The following is a 21,021-nucleotide window of genomic DNA, read 5'->3' on the forward strand; positions in this document are numbered from 1 at the left end:
TGGTTTCAGTTATGTGCCATTTCCAAGTAAACACTGTCAACATGCAGAACTCTTATGAATTGTCATTATTAAAAAAACTGAAGTCAATCTTTGCATGAAATTGAATTTTCATGAACCATTGGAAATTCATAAGAACTGACCTTGCTGCATAAACCCATAACGAGCCACTGAATCTTTTGTCCAATGTATTTTTTAATAGCCGCCCTCAGCCTCTCAACGGCTCTCTTTTAGGCTCTTTTTTACAATTCAAATAATTGTTTTGGGGCGCTCTCTTTTTTTAAGATCTGTTCACACATTTTCGTGATTAATTGCCCTTGAACGAATTTTATAGCAATTTTTGTAAACGTGTTGGTCTTTTTTAATGCAAAATTTTTGCTTGACCGTTTTTTGACTTTTTGAGTGACTTTTACGCCCTTTACTTTTTGCGTTTCGCGTGATCTAAAATTCTCTCTCAATCACAATTTCGAGCAGTTGAACTAAATTGACGGCAATTTATTACTAAAAGTCAAATGAAAAGTGAGCCGAATTTAATGCCATTTTTCACTTTAAATCTTAATAGTTGTATATGTTAACCTCTAATGTCGTTATTTGAAGCCCACTTTTAAAGGCTCCCCCCCCCCCCGACTGAAGCAGGCAGCAATTGATTAGAGTTCTCACTAGTCGTTCGAGAGCAATTCTTCCGACGTTTAGTCGGTTATGTTTTAAAGTCATATTGGAGTAGTGATTTTGGTCACTTCGAAACAGGAAATGGAGCGAAAAACGAGTGGTTTTGCGGCGTGAAATTTTTTCGCTCTAATTTTGAAGTAGTGTGAGAAAACGTTGTTTGAACAAAAATTCGCTTTCTCGTTAGTAGATTTTTGTTCACATGCGGCAATTTCACTTTGATATTTACTGTTTTTTCAATTTTTGGATCAGATTTTTTTTCTAAATGGTTTTCCCAATTCCCTTGTAGTCCATTCTAGGTCAAGTTTTTTAAGTCACTGAAAGTTTTTTGAATTGGACGTCGGGACTTGTCCTGCTTTGTTTTTTAATTCGCTTTACCTTTTGATCACGTTTTACATAAGTCAGGATTTTTTCATGCTTTGAATGGATTTTTTTCTTTCATGCTTTGATTTACGCAATATAGTGAATACGGTCAAAGTCAAAACAGCGAAGTCAAAATAGACGGCATAAAACCGATAAAGCCCGGTCATTAAGTCCTAGAGAATTAGGTTTTCAAAGTTCATTGTGTTTGCTAGCTGATATCGGTATTAAGCTTATTTTAGCCTTCAGTTTAGAAGCTGAATTAAATATAGTTTTAGAATACAACTGAAACTGTGCCCGAAACTAGAAATGTTTTTGACACAAACAAAAACAGAAAAAAATTCGATCAATTAATCTCAACATTCAAAAAAACCGAAAATTAAGAGACTGAGCTTCAGAGGAGAACAGGGACAAATTCCTTTTTGACGATGAGAAATGGATTGATGTTTAAACATTGTAGATTTAAGTTGCTTCGTAGTTGAATAATGGTGGACTAAATTCCTTAGTTCGACATCTCTTTATAGAATCTTAGTTAATCGGCAAAATTATCAGCAGTTCAAATTATGACCAATTCAATTTGTCATTGGACAGATTTTGAACTCGCAACCCACACAATCAATTTTTTTTATCTTTTTCAGTTTCAGTCCCGCGTCAACGGCGGCATTTTCCGGCAATCTGCCTGCTATGTTTGTATTTTTGAGACATTTTGGCTTAAAACGTCTCCGGAGAGAATACCTTTTGATTACAGCCAAACTTTCATCTTTGTCACCCTTAAATTGACAAATTTGGACAATTTTCTCGGAAACTGTTATTGGTAGTTGAATAGTGATGTGAAAAATTCCCAATGACAGTTAAAAATTGTTGAGAAATCTTTTATCAGCAGCAAAATGCAATGTATATTTCAACACTGCTTTCCTAAAGACGATTGATAAATCAATTGTTATGATTTGATGAATGCCAAGCCAGCTGTAATATTTTCTGGAAAGGATTCTAATTCTGGAAAATTTTCAAGGAAAGCATTTGTTGATCACAGAGAGTGTCAGAACCAACTTTAATGCAGCGAGCATGATATCTTTTATATCTACGCAGACGGGATACGAAAAAGGCGTTGTCTTTTCTAGGACTGGACGAGAAAAAATAATTTTTGTGTCCTGTCATACATATTAACGAAAAAGTAGTCTGTTAACATAAAAGTAGTTTCGACCATTTAATTTAAATTACAGTTTTAGCTATTTGATAGCCGCGAAGCGTTAGCGGGTATTATTGGGGACCTCGTGTTTTTTTTACAATTCAAAGAATTTGTATTTGGGCGCTGTTTTTTTAAAAATCTTCACTTTCAGTTACTCACTTTCAGTCAAGGCGAACAAATTTTGAAATTAATGATTGAATACCTGAGCGCATGTTTGGTCATAATTTTGTCTCTCGCGATTTCGACAACTGCGATTCCGAAACGTGAAAGTGTCCGAGCTGATGATGAAAACTTTTCGATCATTCTGGAAATGGTGCCTTTTTTGGATAAAATTGTGAAATCGTCGTCTCAGCTTTTCACAGGTAATTTGAGCTACCTGAGTCCGCGTTTTGACATTATGGCTTCCTGGTTGTTGGTGAGTTTTCTTCATAGGTTGTCGAAGTCTTAGTACTCTGTATCTATGGACAGACAGAACTCGTCAAAGACAACAATTTCCAAAAGGAGTTTCTCACGTAGCTACAGCCTCTGGTAGATGCAAGTTCATTGACAATTGTTAATTTCTCTCAAGCAAAGTTTGCAAAGTAAAGCAAATTTTGGTACTGATGGTTTTTCCGCAAATTTTTACTTATTCCCGTAAATTTCTCTTATTATTAGCCGCCCTCATCTTCTCAGCCGGCTATTGTAGCTCTCCTAATATTTTTTACAATTCAAAGAATTTGAATTGTATTGGGGCGCTGTCTTTTAAGATCTCTTCACACATTTTCATGATTTTTGAAGTCAAATTGGAGTAGTGATTTTGGTCACGCCAAAACAGGAAGTGGAGCGAAAAAGCGAGTGTTTTGCGGCGTGAAATTTTTTCGCTCTAAATTTAAAGTAGAGTGAGAAAACGGTGTTTGAAGAAAAATTCGCTTTCTCGCTAGTATTTTTTTTGTTCACATGCGGCATTTTGACGTTATTTTTCTGTTTTTTCTATAGAATTTTTTTCCCAAATCACTTATAGTCCGTTCCAGGCCTCGTTTGTTGTATATTCAATGAAAATTCTTTGAATTGTAGGTCAGGACCTGTCCTGCTGTTTTTTTAATTCTCCGTCTCAGTCGATGATTCTTGCGACCATTGACTTTTCAATTTCACTGATTTCTACTGCTTTGATTTCTATTAGTTACAGTTCAATTGCGTGACATACCCCACTCAAACCACTCAAAAAATGCCTTGTGAACTCACTTAATGAACATTTACTAGTTGAAAATCAATTGTAAGCATCTAGTGATTCTTTAGTTAGAGTCTTTGATTTCGAATATCAATTCTTAAAAGAAGCTCTATGAGGGCTGTTTCCTCATATTTCGAATTTGTCTCATGAAAATGACAGTGCGAATCTAACCCAAAAAGTCTAGTGGTCTTTTAAAGGACTGATTCTCAATCTGTCTAACTTATTTCTTTAGTTGTTCGATTCCATGGAAGGCCACAACCGTCTATCGCGGCTATTTTCCGGCAACCTGCTGGCTATGCTCTTTTCATTAAAGACGCTGTTTAGCACTTTTCATTCTGCTCAAGTTTTTGCATCATAGGGAGGTATTAAATTGCAGCTAGTTTTCGTCCTTTTATTGACTTTGATCACCATGATAGCAATTTTGAAATCTTTGAGTTTTTAATGGGTGTTTATAAAATATAGGGGACAGTCGAGTAATTTGTCTAATGAAGTAGATATATATCTTCTTTCGATTTTATGTGCTATTTCAATGTTGTTTAATGTGTTCTTTTCATTTGCCTTTTGGTCATTTGGTTAACAACATTGATAGGTTGCGGAAGAACATTTGATGGGAGTTTGAAACTTTTTAGGCAACAATGTTGACACATACTGAATTTTTGTCTTTCACTCTCAACATTTTTGTGTATTTCGTGGTGTGGTCTATCGTGTTGTTTTTACATTGATTTTAAAGAGAATCTACGTCAGGTTTTGTTGATGATAATTGTTGTTCTGTCAAAGTCTGCGGTGATTTTCCAGAAAAGTTTGTATCAGGTTTTGTTTTTTTTTCGTCCTCTTTCTCGTTCCTCAAGGGCATAAAGAAGATAGCTTGTTAAGTATTTTTTAGCCAAGAAATGAGGAAGAACAACTTGGATTGCCCACCCCCCCCCCCTTTGGCTGTTACTTCGTATATTTTGAACTACCCTACAAGATGCCGGCGACGTTTTTCATACTAAGTGTTATACATCTGCTATTAACCCTCGCCATTTGTTGGAGATCAGATCGTTCGTTCTAAGAAGCTCATGATTTATATGGAATCTTTTTGTTAACTATCTATCAGCTTTTTGTACTGTTCAGTTTCTTTTTTTGCCATTTTGGATGTTTTCAACGAGTTTTAGTTTTTTAATGATATAGGTTTTCCGGTTAAGAGTGATATGGTACTTCGGAAAATTTGTTACTTGGTAACAATTTTTGCATCAGTTTTTTTGATGTTTTTACCCTACAAGATGCCGGCGACGTTTTTCATACCAAGTGTTATACATCTGCTATTAACCCTCGCCATTTGTTGGAGATCAGATCGTTCGTTCTAAGAAGCTCATGATTTATATGGAATCTTTTTGTTAACTATCTATCAGCTTTTTGTACTGTTCAGTTTCTTTTTTTGCCATTTTGGATGTCTTCAACGAGTTTTAGTTTTTTAATGATATAGGTTTTCCGGTTAAGAGTGATATGGTACTTCGGAAAATTTGTTACTTGGTAACAATTTTTGCATCAGTTTTTTTGATGTTTTTACCCTACAAGATGCCGGCGACGTTTTTCATACTAAGTGTTATACATCTGCTATTAACCCTCGCCATTTGTTGGAGATCAGATCGTTCGTTCTAAGAAGCTCATGATTTATATGGAATCTTTTTGTTAACTATCTATCAGCTTTTTGTACTGTTTAGTTTCTTTTTTTGCCATTTTGGATGTTTTCAACGAGTTTTAGTTTTTTAATGATATAGGTTTTCCGGTTAAGAGTGATATGGTACTTCGGAAAATTTGTTACTTGGTAACAATTTTTGCATCAGTTTTTTTCGGATCTTGCTGTTCTTAATTTGTACGATTTTAAAATTCAGCCAGAAATTAAACACTGAAAACGACAATGATCAGCCTTGATTGATCTGTTCATTGCCAAAACCTATGTATCTGCCGCTACACGATAATGAATGGTTTGGAAAAATAAGTGGTAGTTGTTTGCACTTGCCTTTGATCTCGTTTTTTGTCACTTAACAGTTTTTTGTTGTCATGTTTGTGCCTTTTTATGTTTTCGTGGATGTGCTTTTGATTCTGTAATATTTGGCTGATTATAATCTGTCAGCTCTGTTTAATTGCTCTCAAACAAAATTTGTAGCAAATATATTAGTGCTGCGGTCTTTTCATGGGATTTTTTGCTTGACCGATTTTGCGTGTGACCCATTTGACTTTTCATCCTCAAAATCGGATAAATAGGTAAAGCCCTGAGGGAACTAAGTGACTGAGCAGCTCTCTTAGCGCCTTACGCCTTGCTACTCTCTAAGTATGCGACGGACAATAAAACCGCAGTAAGACGGTGCAATCATTGTGTAAAGAGCAATTTTTTGGTTTTTAAACCGACCCCCCCCCCCTCTCCCCCATGCTAGCCTCCCTGAGCCCAAGCTCGCTACTGCCTAAGCGAACCTCTCCTGCTCGCCGGTCGTTGGAAAGCAATTTGCGCTACGTTATTCGGTGTTTCTAATGTCTTCGCTTCGCTTCAGATATGCGCATGAATTGAAGTCAAATGACAACAGAATCACAAGATTGGTCCCCTAAATCGGGGACACAATTTTCACAAATGGAGAGGCTCTCTGAAGCCCTTCGCAATTTGGCACATTTGTCGGAGGAATTTGTGGAAGGGGAGACTCTTGCTCCTTGCGAAGGCGGGACTGTTGAGGGAACTGCAGCAGAGGAGGAGGAGGCAAATGAAGAAAAAGAGGAGAGAAAAGAGGAAAAAGTGGCAGGTAAAGTGGATGAGTCGTGATTGTTTTTGTGATCTTATCGCTTTGTTATAGTCAATTTTACCTTTTGGTACAATCGTAATTAGAACATTTTTTTCAGATATATCATCTACCCTTCCCCCACCCCCCTCCCGCCCCCGTTCACCTGCCCCGACTTACCCTTGGTTGCCAGAGGTGTAGAACATAAATTATGGCGTTAAGGTGGAGATGGGGGGGAGGAAGAGGGAGGGGAGTGGTCTTCGAGCTGTCGCTGAGTTTATGAGCAGCAGCTGTGAGGTTACGTTGAACTCCTGTGATGGAAATTTGGTTCTCTGATAGCTCAGAACTTGGTTCGCTGATAGCTAGAAATGAGTTGGCGAGTGTTGGATTTATTTCTCGAGAGCTCGAGAACAACTTGACAATAATTAATTGAATAGAATTGTACTTGAGGTGCAAAAGTTTACGCCCAACGTGGGGCTCGAACCCACGACCCTGGGATTAAGAGTCCCATGCTCTACCGACTGAGCTAGCCGGGCTTGCTAAATTAGATTTTCCGTTGTTAAAATTTCTACCTCTCGCCCCCTCACGAGACTCATAAAAAATATGTGAACGGTGACATTTGTTTGTGAGGAAAGCCCCAACTGGTGACATAATTGCGTTTTGTCGTCATCAAAATGTTGCCATCATTTGCGATTATTAAAGTTCTTTTTCTTTGGATATATTAATAGCCGTGTGAGGAATTCAAGGCGGCTATTATTGCGGTCCTATTTTTTTTTACAATTCAAAGAATTTGAATTGTATTGGGGCGCTGTCTTTTTTTAAGATCTGTGCAAACATTTTCATGAATTTTGAAGTCAAATTGGAGTAGTGATTTTGGTCACGCCGAAACAGGAAGTGGAGCGAAAAAGCGAGTGGTTTTGCGGAGTGAATTTTTTTCACTCTAATTTTAAAGTAGAGTGAGAAAACGGTGTTTGAACGAAATTTCGCTTTCTTGCTATTGATTTTTTGTTTACATGCGGCAATTTCACTTTGATTTTTACTGTTTTTTCAATTTTTGGATAGAATTTTTTTCTAGATGGTTTTCCCAATCCATTCTTAGTTCATTCTATGCCTATTTTTTGTATCCACCAAATTTCCTTTTCTCGCTAGTGGTTTTTGTCCACATGCGGCATTTTGACATTGATTTTGTTTTTTCTGATTTTTTAGAAATGCTTTTTTCAATTCACTCAAAGTCCGTTCTAGGTCCAGTTTTTTTGCTTAGTCACTGAAATTTCTTTTAATTGTACTTCAGGACTTGTCCGGCTATGTTTTTTTACTTCGTCTAACATTTTTGTTTCGTCTTACCCTGACTTTTTGGAATAGACTTTTTCAATGACTTCTACTGCTTTGCAGTTAAAATTTTGTTCGTGACGTCATTTCTGCGTTTAGATAAATTGCGTGACTTAACTTTCAGACTTCTGAAATCACGTGCGTTCCGTCATGTGTTCTACATTTATGTCAAATGCGTGACTTACCTCACTATAAAAAACCAAAAAATAATTTTGAACTCACTTAATGAATTTTATATTTTATAAACTTTTACTAGTTAAAGATCAAAAGTGTGCATCCAAGTAGTGCCAAACGTATGTGCCCTAATTGTTGAGTATCAGAGTCTGGTCAATCTGTTTATCTTATTTCTTTAATTGTTTAAACTCATGGAAGACCACAAGCGTCTATCGCGGCTGTTTTCCGGCCATCTGCCAGCTATGTTTATAGTTGCCTGAATTGCACATTAAACTCTGAAAACTCGCGCTGTACAAATTTTCCGAGATGTTTTCGGAAATCTGGTATCTTAAATTCTCGGGCAGCTGAAATGTTTTACCACTCTTTATACTGACCTCTTATTCAACAATTAGGTCAGTTTAATTGTTCTACAGAAAAAATAAAGTGCTCATAAAGATAAAATAAGTGCTTCTTGGACAATTTATCAGTTGGCGATTTCTGTGCAATTACTCTCAAACAAAGTCCTGGAGGTCTCCGTTTCGAACACCTGTGTCGGCATGTTTTTTTTGCAAACATAAAACCTTTCTAAGCTACACCCGCTCTAACTTAAATTGCCCCCGCTTGTCGTTCGAGAGAACTTTTTCGGATGTTAGTCGGTTTGGTTTTTGTTATTTGTTTGTGGAACACGCCAGTTTTTGGACCATCATCAGATCACTGAGGTTACTTAACTTAACCGATGCGATTAAGAAAGCAAAAACTGGAAACTATTTTGTTAAAATTTTATGCTACAACTGTTTTTGTCATTAGGACTTTGGAGAGCGCCAAATTTGGAAGCAATTATCTTTTTCATATATTATCCACAATTTTTACTTGTTAATTGCTCTGGAACGAAGTTCGAGGTAATTATTGTGGTCAGTCTATCATCTTTATGTAAAATTGTTTGACCGTTTTTGCACTCGGATATTTAGAGTGCTTGAGGGATTTGAGTTTTTGTAAAAAACGGGAAATCTGGTAAAACCCGTGTGCTTCAAGTTTCTCGTAGAGATCAATTAAGCTCTAAATTTCCGGTTCAGCAAAGCTGCTGCGGAAAACGCTTGATTAGGCAAAAACTCATGGCGAAGAGCGATTTTGTTAAGTTCGGATGAGGTGAAGCCCAGAGGGCATCAAATTACTGTGTTTTTTTTCGCTCTATGCCTCCCTATTTTTGGTGTTGGCCTTTCAAAAAATCTCATTACTTTACGTTTTCGTGTTACAAAAGCCACGGTTTTCACGCTTGACTTCTGACCTACCTCAGTCACTGTTTCAACTGAATGGATTCGTTGAATTTGAGAAAGGGCGTGAGCTCATCGAGCAGGTCATTGAGTTGCAATGCTTAGGTTTTAGCGGACTTTTTGAACATGTTTTTTCTATTACAGGCATCTTTGTCTTTTTTTATAGCTGCGAAGCTGTAAGCTGAGCGGAGCTATATTGCGGTGCTCTTGGTTTTTTTACGACTCGAAGAGGAGTTGGTTTTCTTAAGGTTTTTTTTACCGGAACTACTAATTTTTTCTGAGCGAGAGAAGTTTTTTGATCATGCGCTGCGTTTAGTGAATGATTTTTTTGACTTTGAATAGTAGTTTTTGACTGAATGGACTATAAAGATAACCGTTTTTAGCAGTTTTTTCGTCTAAGTGGACTAGTTTTTTTGCTTGTTATTTGGTTTTTGTAGAAATTTATATTTTTTGATGCTATATGGAAACGTAAACATCAAAAATTGATACCACAGTGTTTTTGAAGAGCCTGAAAATGCGTTTCAAGTTCAAAATTGGCACTTATTTCTTGATTTTTTTAGTTAATTTTTGGCTTTTTCTATTAATCTCTTCATTTTTGGATCTTTCAGCCTTCTTTTTGTCAAAAATCTGTTACTATGACAACTTTGTTGTCTTTTCTATTTATCGAATGCTGAACAATGAAATGTATTAGTTTTTCTCGATTTTTTCAATTTGTTTTTTAAATTTCAAAAATCAAAATTAGTCTTTTGTTACGGTGTTCCTTACAGTGTGTACATATTCGTCACATTCTAATTTGTATTATTCTAGCGTTGTCCTGGCATCTACCTTTAGATTCGTTATATTGACTTTTTTTGTTATATTGATTAAAAAATTGAATGATTTCTGCCTTTTCTTAGACTTTCATCGTTTCTTTGGTTTGCAATTGATTTCATTCAACATAAGGCAGTACTGAGAGTTTGCTATTATCCAAAATTTCCACTTAATACTATTTTTTGCCTTTTTTTCCGGCCTTGGTTTTGTTTTAAAACGAGTTTTTTGCATTTGAATATTATTCTGTTGTTTATGTTTTTTCTATGATTAATTTAACTTTTGAATTAGTATGAAATCGTGTTGTCTAGCTTATATACAACAAGGTAGAAGTATGTGTTGTTTTGTCTTAGTTGCAGTGATTAGAAATATAATTGTAGTGGTTTTCTGATTTCTTTGAGCATTCTTTTTTAAAAAGAATTTAATCTTTTTGACATTATAATGAATTTTTTAAGGGCAATTGATAGCCCTGTCAGCTTTGTCAGTCTCTCAGTATTTTGGCCATCCTAATTTTTTGGAATTTTTTAACGCTACCAAACGTTTTCAAAAATATAAAATTTTCTATGATTAATATTTAATTTTTGAATAAGTACGAAATCATGTTGTCAAGCATATATACAACAAGGAGGAATTTTGTCTTGTTTTTGTCTTAATTGCAGTGATTTGAAATTTTATTAAAATGGATTTCTGATGGTTAAATTTGAGCATTCTGTTTTGAAAATATTAACTTATTTTCTAAGATCATTATCTGCCGTTTGCTTTCGAGTTCTCTCTGATAGCCCTGTCAGCTTTTTCAGCTTTTCAGTTTTTTGACCATCCTAATTATTTCAGACTTTTTTAACGTTACCAAACGTTTTGAATAAAAAATTTTTGCTGCGTTTTGTTTCTCTTGTTGACTCTTGGTGGTTAAAATTTCATCAATTTTTGGATCAGGCCTGGGGAGGTATTGAGTTAATGGTTTAATACAAAAGGTAATGGCTTCAGCTGCAATTGCGACTGTTTTGTGAAGTTTTGCCGCTTCGAATCGCTTCCTGAATTCTTCCGGCTATGTTCTTAAGGTTTTTTTACCGGAACTACTATTCGTTCAGACGCTGTTTTAACCTAAGTGAAAGTGAATAAATTTGCCGTGTGAACTAATTTTTTCTGAGCGAGAGAAGTTTTTTGATCATGAGCTGCGTTTAGGGAATGACTTTTTGACTTTGAAAAATAGTTTTTGACTTAATGGCACGTTTTTAACCGTTTTTAGCAGTTTTTTCGTCTAAATGGCCTAGTTTTTTTGCTTGTAATTTGGTTTTTTTTTCGATGCTATATGGAAACGTAAACTTGGAAAATTGATACCAGAGTTGAAGAGCGGGAAAATGCGTTTCAAGTTCAAAATTGGCACATATTTCTTGATTTTTTAAATTAAGTTTTGTCTTTTTCTATTAATTTCTTCATTTTAGGATCTTTCAGCCGTCTTTTTTGTCAAAAACCAGTTAATATGACAATTTCCCTTTGATAATCCATATACTCAACGCCTCTTTCTATCTCGATGTAATTTCGTTTTATAAAATTGTACATATGCTAATGCAATTTTGGTCGTTTTTTTCCAATTTTTGTCTTTTTTGGTATTATGGTTTTAATTACTGGAAATAGTCTCTTCGTGCAACATGAGGGACTTTAATTTCCTTTTAATAAAAATTCAGTAATCTTCTGGCATTTGAAAATCAGTTAAAGTTCTTTTTATAAATGCAGTTTAAAAGTTTTTGACCATTTTTTTGCAAAATGTTCAATGTTTCGCATTTTTGAATTCTGCGTTTTCTTTTTTGTTCTAATCAGGACGATCGGTCTTTGTCGCGGATGACTCGTTGTCTTTTCTATGTCTCTAATGCTGAACAATGAATTGTATTCGTTTTTCTTGATTTTTTGTTTTGATTTGTAACTGTCAGAAATCAAGAATTAATCTTTTTGTTACGGTGTTCCCTACATTGTGTACGTATTCTTCACATTCTAGTTTGTATCATTCTAGCTTTGTTGTGGCACCTTCATTTTTATTCGTTATATTGATTTATTCAGTTGTTAGAAAATTTATTGTTTTCAGCTTTTTATTAGATTTTTGTCATTGGGTTTGCAATTGGCTTCATTCAACATAATGCAGTAATGTGAGTATGCTAGACACCACTTATAAGACATTATTGCAATTTTCTTCTGGCCTTGCTATTGTTTTTTAATAACTTCTTGCCTTTGAGTAATATTCTGTTGTTTATGTCTTTTCTATGATTAATATTTAATTTTTGAATAAGTACGAAATCATGTTGTCGAGCATATATACAACAAAGAGGAATTTTGTCTTGTTTTTGTCTTAATTGCAGTGATTTGAAGTTTTTTGTAAGGGTTTTCTGATGGTTAAATTTGAGCTTTCTTTTTTGAAAAATTTAACTTTTTTTCTAAGATCATTATCTGCCGTTTGCTTTCGAGTTCTCTCTGATAGCCCTGTCAGCTTTTTCAGCTTATCAGTTTTTTGACCATCCTAATTATTTCAGATTTTTTTAACGTTACCAAACTTTTTGAATAAAAAATTTTTGCTGCGTTTTGTTTCTCTTGGTGACTCTTGGTGGATAAAATGTCACCAATTTTTAGATCAGACCTGGGGTGGTAATGAGTTAATGGTTTAATACAAAAAGGTAGAGGCTTCAGCTGCAATTACGCTTTTTGTGAAGTTTTGACGCTTCGTGTTGCTTCCGGAATTCTTCCGGTTATGTTCTTAAGGTTTTTTTTACCGGAACTACTATTCGTTCAGACGCTGTTTCAATCGTAAAAGTGAAAGTGAGTAAATTTGCCGTGTGAACTAAGTTTTTCTGAGCGAGAGAAGTTTTTTGATCATGAGCTGCGTTTAGTGAATGACTTTTTGACTTTGAAAAATAGTTTTTGACTTAATGGCACGTTTTTAACCGTTTTTAGCAGTTTTTTCGTCTAAATGGCCTAGTTTTTTGCTTGTAATTTGGTTTTTGTAGAAATAATTTTTTTTCGATGCTATATGGAACCGTAAACTTGGAAAATTGATACCAGAGTTGAAGAGCGGGAAAATGCGTTTCAAGTTCAAAATTGGCACATATTTCTTGATTTTTTAAGTTAAGTTTTGGCTTTTTCTATTAATTTCTTCATTTTAGGATCTTTCAGCCGTCTTTTTTTGTCAAAAACCAGTTAATATGACAATTTGCCTTTGATAATCCATATACTCAACGCCTCTTTCTACCTCGATGTAATTTCGTTTTATAAAATTGTACATATGCTTATCCGATTTTGGCAGTTTTAATTTTCCAATTTTTGTCTTTTTTTGTATTATGGTTTTAATTACTGGAAATAGTCTTTTCGTGCAACATGAGGGACTTTAATTTCCCTTTAATAAAAATTCAATAATTTTCTGGCATTTGAAAATCAGTTAAAATTCTTTTTATAAATGCAGTTTAAAAGTTTTTGACCATTTTTTTTGCAAAATGTTCCAATGTTTCGCATTTTGGAATTCTGCGTTTTCTTTTTTGTTCTAATCAGGACGATCGGTCTTTGTCGCGGGTGACTCGTTGTCTTTTTTATGTCTCTAATGCTGAACAATGAATTGTATTCGTTTTTCTTGATTTTTTGTTTTGATTTGTAACTGTCAAAAATCAAGAATTAATCTTTTTTTTACGGTGTTCCCTACATTGTGTACGTATTCTTCACATTCTAGTTTGTATCATTCTAGCTTTGTTGTGGCACCTTCATTTTTATTCGTTATATTGATTTTTTCAGTTCTTAGAAAATTTAATGTTTTCAGCTTTTTATTAGGTTTTTGTCATTTGGTTTGCAATTGGCTTCATTCAAGATAATGCATTAATGTGAGTTTGCTAGACACCACTTATAAGACATTATTGCAATTTTCTTCTGGCCTTGGTATTGTTTTTCAATAACTTCTTGCCTTTGAATATTATTCTGTTGTTTATGTCTTTTCTATGATTAATATTTAATTTTTGAATAAGTACGAAATCATGTTGTCAAGCATTTATACAACAAGGAGGAATTTTTTCTTGTTTTGTCTTAATTGCAGTGATTTGAAATTTTATTGTAATGGTTTTCTGATAGTTGAATTTGAGCATTCTTTTTTTGAAAAATTTAACTTATTTTCTAAGATCATTATTTGCCGTTTGCTTTCGAGTTCTCTCTGATAGCCCTGTCATCTTTTTCAGCTTTTCAGTTTTTTGACCATCCTAATTATTTCAGACTTTTTTAACGTTACCAAACGTTTTGAATAAAAAGTTTTTGCTGCGTTTTGTTTCTCTTGGTGACTCTTGGTGGTTTAAATTTCACCAATTTTTAGATCAGACCTGGGGTGGTAATGAGTTAATGGTTTAATACAAAAAGGTAGAGGCTTCAGCTGCAATTACGCTTTTTGTGAAGTTTTGACGCTTCGTGTTGCTTCCGGAATTCTTCCGGCTATGTTCTTAAGGTTTTTTTTTACCGGAACTACTATTCGTTCAGACGCTGTTTTAACCTAAAAGTGAAAGTGAATAAATTTGCCGTGTGAACTAATTTTTTCTGAGCGAGAGAAGTTTTTTGATCATGAGCTGCGTTTAGGGAATGACTTTTTGACTTTGAAAAATAGTTTTTGACTTAATGGCACGTTTTTAACCGTTTTTAGCAGTTTTTTCGTCTAAATGGCCTAGTTTTCTTGCTTGTAATTTGGTTTTTTTTCGATGCTATATGGAAACGTAAACTTGGAAAATTGATACCAGAGTTGAAGAGCGGGAAAATGCGTTTCAAGTTCAAAATTGGCACATATTTCTTGATTTTTTAAATTAAGTTTTGTCTTTTTCTATTAATTTCTTCATTTTAGGATCTTTCAGCCGTCTTTTTTGTCAAAAACCAGTTAATATGACAATTTCCCTTTGATAATCCATATACTCAACGCCTCTTTCTATCTCGATGTAATTTCGTTTTATAAAATTGTACATATGCTAATCCGATTTTGGCAGTTTTAATTTTCCAATTCTTGTCTTTTTTGTATTATGGTTTTAATTACTGGATATAGTCTTTTCGTGCAACATGAGGGACTTTAATTTCCTTTTAATAAAAATTCAATAATTTTCTGGCGTTTGAAAATCAGTTAAAATTCTTTTCATAATGCAGTTTAAAAGTTTTTGACCATTTTTTTGCAAAATATTCCAGTTTTTTGTATTTTTGATTTCGGCCTTTTCTTTTTTGTTCTATTTAGGAAGATCGGTCTTTGTCGCGGATGACTCGTTGTCTTTTCTATGTCTCTAATGCTGAACAATGAATGGTATTCGTTTTTCTTGATTTTTTTGTTTTGATTTGTAACTGTCAAAAATCAAGAATTAGTCTTTTTGTTACGGTGTTCCTTACATTGTGTCCATATTCTTTACGTTCTAGTTTTTATCATTCTGACTCTGTTGTGGCACCTTCATTTATATTCGTTATATTGATTTTTTCAGTTGTTAGAAAATTCAATGTTTTCAGCTTTTTATTAGATTTTTGTCATTTCTTTGGTTTGCAATTGGCTTCATTCAACATAAGGCAGTAATGTGAGTTTGCTAGACCACTTATAAGACATTATTGCAATTTTCTTCTGGCCTTGGTATTGTTTTTAAATAACTTCTTGCCTTTGATTATTATTCTGTTGTTTATGTCTTTTCTATGATTAATATTTAATTTTTGAATAAGTACGAAATCATGTTGTCAAGCATATATACAACAAGGAGGAATTTTGTCTTGTTTTTGTCTTAATTGCAGTGATTTGAAATTTTATTAAAATGGTTTTCTGATGGTTAATTTTGAGCATTCTGTTTTGAAAATATTAACTTATTTTCTAAGATCATTATCTGCCGTTTGCTTTCGAGTTCTCTCTGATAGCCCTGTCAGCTTTTTCAGCTTTTCAGTTTTTTGACCATCCTAATTATTTCAGACTTTTTTAACGTTACCAAACGTTTTGAATAAAAAATTTTTGCTGCGTTTTGTTTCTCTTGGTGACTCTTGGTGGTTAAAATTTCACCAATTTTTAGATCAGACCTGGGGTGGTAATGAGTTAATAGTTTAATACAAAAAGGTAGAGGCTTCAGCTGCAATTACGCTTTTTGTGAAGTTTTGACGCTTCGAGTCGCTTCCGGAATTCTTCCGGCTATGTTTTTTGTTTCGTCGTCTGACGCTCTTTTTTTGTTTCACATTTGTTCACACCTCAAAGCTGGAAAGTCAACTTTTCTGAATGACTTCTTCCTCTCACTAACTGCTTTTGCGCTCGTGTCATTTCGTACTCTCTCTAGCAAAAGTTTTTTGCGTGATTAGGTTTTGATCATAAGTGACTTACCTCACTCAATAAAATGACTTTTGCACTTTAAAATTTAAGTTTATTTTGAATTAGTTTAATGTCAAAAGAACTCATATGTGTCATATGTGTGATAAAGATCCCTAATGAAAAGGCTTCTGCGCAATGAATTTTAACAGGGTTTGTTAGTTTATCGTTTAATTTTTTTACATAGCTTTTTGAGCGGCGTCGATAACTTTTTCAACGTATATCCGTATCTGTTTATCTCCATTATATGGCACGCAAGTCTATTCTTTCACAGCTGTTCCGGCAATCTGCCGGTTATGTTTGTTTTTGCTCTGATTTTGGCTTGTGTAGCTTAATGAGTAATTTGGCTATCCATTTCAATTAAGAAATACCATTATAATGATGTAAAAACATCTTTTCCTAATTGCCATATTCTAGTGGGTATAGCGATCAATCTACTAAGTTTACTTGTTATTTTACTTATTTTACTGATGTACACATGATACTGTCATAGATACTATTTCATAATTGACCATCCCTACGCAGAAGTCGCCTTCTCGTAAAACGTACGCTGGTAAAACGTACAGAAAGCTACGTCTAACATCACAGTACTAGGAAACAGTTCAAATTGAGTCTCGCTTAAAAATTTAATTTTAGGGGTCACTGTTGTCGTGACAGAAGGCACTCAACAAGTTATGATTAAGTATCCATTTCGAAGACAACACACTAATGACGATTCACCCACCACCAAAGCGGAAACTCTGGCAAAAATTTGCTGCATGTTTCTCAACCAGATGAAAGACTTGATTCTGGTTTACACTGATGAAGGAAAGGTGGCAGGAGTGACTGAAGTTGCGAATGAAAGTGCGGACTTTTTCATTGCAGTTTGCGTGTTGATTTTGATCAGAATTGACCAGGTGTTGGACACGGAACAGAGCTCGGCAAAATTGCAGATGTTTTTCAAAACCGCAGAGGTAAGATTGAGTTTTAACTCTCTTGGATCTATTATGTCCCCCGCTCAAGTAGTTTTATGCCCCCCACCCGTGTTTTTTATGTCCCCTAATTATACTTTGTGTGTTGTCATATATCTCGTTACTATGTAAAAAATAGCACAAAAAGTTATATCCGCAGTCGCAATTTCAGGTTCTAGAGAGAATTTAATATATTTATTAATAGCCAAGAAACTATAGCGGCTATTATTGGGGACATCATGGTTTTTACGATTCGAAGAGGAGTATTGGTTTTATTAAGGTTTTTTTAAACCGGAAGTACTATTTGTTCAGGCGGCGTTTTGATCTAATAGTGAAAGTGAGTAAAACTGCCGTGTGAACTAACTTTTTCTGAGCGAGAGAAGATTTTGTTCATGCGCTTTGCTCAGTGAATGACTTTTTGACTTTGAAATTTTTTTGAGAGAGATAGACGCATATAGATGACAGTTTTTAGCCGTGTTTCCATCCATTTGACCCAAATTTGTTTTATTGTAACTTGGTTTTTTGTAGAAGTCAATTTCGATCGATGCCGCATGAATATGCAACGATCCGCAATCGATTCCACAATGTTTTTGAGAGCTTCAGAATGTGTTTCAAGTGCAGAATTGACCCATGTTTCTCAATTTTTTGGTCAATTTTTGGGTTTTTTGATTAATTATTTTTGGCCCTTTGAGCCTACTTTTTAAAAACAATTTAGTAAATATGTCAACGTCTTTTTTGATAATTTCTGAATTGGATGTCTCTTTTTGACGTGAGGTGTATTCTAAGGTTTTCTGTTTGTACTTGAAGATTATTTACTATAAAAAAGTCTTTTGGTGCACCGTCGGTGTTTTTAGTTTCGTTTTGTTGCTAATTGAATTGTTTTTGGCGATAACTGTTTAAAGTTCAGAACAATTTTACCATATTCTGACCATTTTCAAATTGTTTCAACTGTTTCCCAAGTGAGCTGTTTTCTCGAGACAGGAAGATGGCTAACTAATGTTGTTAAACCTCAATTGCTCAATAACAAAAAAATTCATAAATATCCAAATATATTTTCACTCAATTTCTTTTAAATTTGATTTTTAATTAATTTTTGATTTTTGATTTGGTTTTCCAGAAATTATGAATTAGTTTATCTTCTTCACTCTGTGAAGTTTTTTTGTTTGCAGTTGATATTATTTAAAGTAATATGGAATTGAGGTTTTGCTGACTTCACTTTTACAATTTTAAACAACACTCTTTCTGCAAATTTTTTTAGGGCTTGGTTTTGGTAACATACGATACCATACTATACGAAACATATTTTTGGGTCTTTGTTTAGTTTTATCGCTTTCATTGTGATTTAAAGCTACAGCTAATGTTTAATGTTAAAGCGACAAAGTTTATGTAGTTATCCATTGATTACTGTTTTTTATTGTAAAATAGTGTTTCGATTGAGAGAACTTACGAAAATTGATAACACATATTGACCCTTGCTTGCAGTATTCAAGTTTTTCTTCCAAAATAAATTTTTGGAGCCTAACAATGCCTGACCTTTGTCTCTCGCATACTTTGATATTTTCAAGTGCGTACAAAAAATTTGGCTTGTTTTATACATAGGAGTAATGTATTTTTTTAATCTTCAAGTCGTTTCCGGAATTCTTCCGGTTATGTTTTTTTAATTCGTCGTCTCCTTCGATGATTCTTGCGACTTGACTTCTTGGAATTTACTGTTTCATTTTCAGTTGTTTTTTACTGCTTTGAAGTTAAAATTTGTCTGCGTTACGTCATTTTTTCTGCTTTTAAGTCCATTGCATGACTTACCTCACTAAAAAAATGACCTCTGAACTCGCTGAATGAATTTTAAATTCTTGAGTATTAGAGACTTGAGTTTTCGTTTTCGAATATTAATTTTGCTCCCATTTTCGATCCCATTTTGATTCCATTGGGCCTTTTCTTCATAGAAAGTGTGTGTCTCAAAAAATGACAGTCCCAATTTAGCCAAAAAGTCTAGTGGTCTATTAAAGGACTGGTGGTCAATCAATCTATCTGTCTTATTTCGTTAAGCGTTTCAATTTATGGAAAGCCACAAGCATCTATCGCGGCTGTTTTCCGGCAATCTGCTGGCTTTGTTTTATAGAATTGGTTGTTAATTGCTCTCGAACAAATTTAGAAGCAATTATTGTAAATGCGTGTTTCTTTGTTCTGCAAATTTTTTGTCTGACCTTTTTGTTCTGGAACATTCTTTCGATTTCACTTCTCCACTTTTTACTTCTTGCTTTTTTTACTTCGATCGGAGTTTTTTTGCACCCGTAACAATTATCTAGGCGACAGCCCCCTCAGAATTAAATTGCCCCGTCTCTCGTTTGAGATCATTTTGTCCGACGTTAGTCAATTTGCTTGTAATTTTTGAATGCCGATATTGTACCATTTTCCATTTAGGTGTGTTTCGATTACCTTCTGACAATTTTCAAAAACAAGCTCATTTCAAATGCCAAATCAACCATTTCCCAAGGAAAAGCAGAAGAGAAATCGAAATCTGAAATTTCTTCACTACCGAGTTCAGATCTGATGAGGTCTGATTTGATGCTGATCTTGTTCGAAATGGCAACCGGGGAGGCTTCGCTTGAAACAGTCCCGGCTGTACCCGATGCGTGGGAGGACCTTTTCCCAACCTCTTCCCAAAACGAAAACGAGCAATGTAATTTGACAAAATCCCTTAAAAGTTCAGAAGACGTGGAGATGTTGACTGAGGAAATGAATCGGACATTGAAACAAAGATTGAAAGATATTCTTAGGCAGCGTCCTTATAGTCCTTCTTGCGGGTCGAAAAGCGACAGAAAAGTTCCGACCAGTTTGCAAGATTTTTTCGTGTCTGTTCTTAGAAGCCAGAAAGTGCCGACCGAATTGATTCAGAAATGCATTGATTTAGATGATAATCATTCCTCGACAGCAAAAAACGACGACAGTGAAGAAATGAAAAACGCTACAAGTGAATTGTTCAAACTCAAAACTGGCATTGTTAGTCAAAAATATATCAAAGTGGCCCAGAAAATTGACTTTGAAGCGGTTGCAGACAAGCGTGACGCTTATGTAAGGAGAAATGTGGACTATTTTGTCAGAAATAACTTTCTAGGTTGTATTTTAGACGTTTGCGCAAGCAGAAATACAGTGACCAAAATGAAACTGAAGTTTGATGTTCTAACACCATCTATTGGCAAAGGAGTGTTAGAGAATCTCCAGTTTGAAAACTGTAAAGTCATGACAAGCAATGACCTCTTCTACCTAATAAGTGATGAACTAAAGTACGTGAACTCTGCGTTGGTTTTCGCTAGTAAAATGAAGTTACTCACTTTCAGTCAAGGCGAACAAATTTTGAAATTAATGATTGAATACCTGAGCGCATGCTTGGTCATAATTTTGTCTCTCGCGATTTCGACAACTGCGATTCCGAAACGTGAAAGTGTCCGAGCTGATGATGAAAACTTTTCGATCATTCAGGAAATGGTGCCTTTTTTGGATAAAATTGTGAAATCGGCGTCTCAGCTATTCACAGGTAATTTGAGTTACCTGAGTCCGCGTTTTGACATTATGGCTTCCTGGCTGATGGTGAGTTTTCTTCATGGGTTGTCGAAGTCTCAGTACTCGGTCTCTATGGACAGACAGAACTCGTCAAGGACAACAACTTCCAAAAGGAGTTTCTCACGTAGCTACAGCTTCAGGTTGATGCAAGTTCATTGACAATTATTAACTTCTCTCAAGCAAAGTTTGCAGTGATAATATTGGTACTGCTGGTTTTCTTCGCAAATTTTTACTTATTCTTGTAAATTTCTCGTATTCAGAATTTAAGCCGCTAACTTAATTCGCGGTGATTGAATGCTAAGAGTCAGAACAGACCAAAGATGGTTTGATCTTTCGTTTTAAATCTAATTGAACGCTCTCGAACGGAGTTGAAGCCATTTTTATGAAGCCGTAGTTGAAGCCTCATTTACAATATGAGTTTTTTTGCGAATTTTTTTTACTTTAAATCTTAATAGTGGAGTA

At 34.7% G+C, this 21,021-nt stretch overlaps 1 protein-coding gene and 1 non-coding gene across 2 annotated transcripts in view; one reads left to right on the forward strand and one right to left on the reverse strand.

The window, feature by feature from the left end:
- Positions 1-5,935: 5,935 nt before the first annotated feature.
- LOC142355732 (uncharacterized) overlaps positions 5,936-21,021 on the forward strand; it is a 35,794-nt gene continuing 20,708 nt past the window's right edge. The window contains exons 1-3 of the mRNA XM_075407808.1: positions 5,936-6,193; positions 16,685-17,001; positions 19,420-20,699. Coding sequence (XP_075263923.1) covers positions 5,974-6,193; positions 16,685-17,001; positions 19,420-20,699 — 1,817 coding nt within the window. The 5' untranslated portion in view covers positions 5,936-5,973. The remainder of the gene's footprint in view (positions 6,194-16,684; positions 17,002-19,419; positions 20,700-21,021) is intronic.
- Positions 6,633-6,705, reverse strand: Trnak-cuu (transfer RNA lysine (anticodon CUU)). The gene has a single exon. It is a non-coding gene; the product is annotated as a tRNA-Lys (tRNA).

This window comes from Convolutriloba macropyga, chromosome 2, assembly GCF_964194025.1.
Source record: "Convolutriloba macropyga chromosome 2, txConMacr16.3, whole genome shotgun sequence".
Classification (NCBI taxonomy): Eukaryota; Metazoa; Xenacoelomorpha; order Acoela; family Convolutidae; genus Convolutriloba; species Convolutriloba macropyga.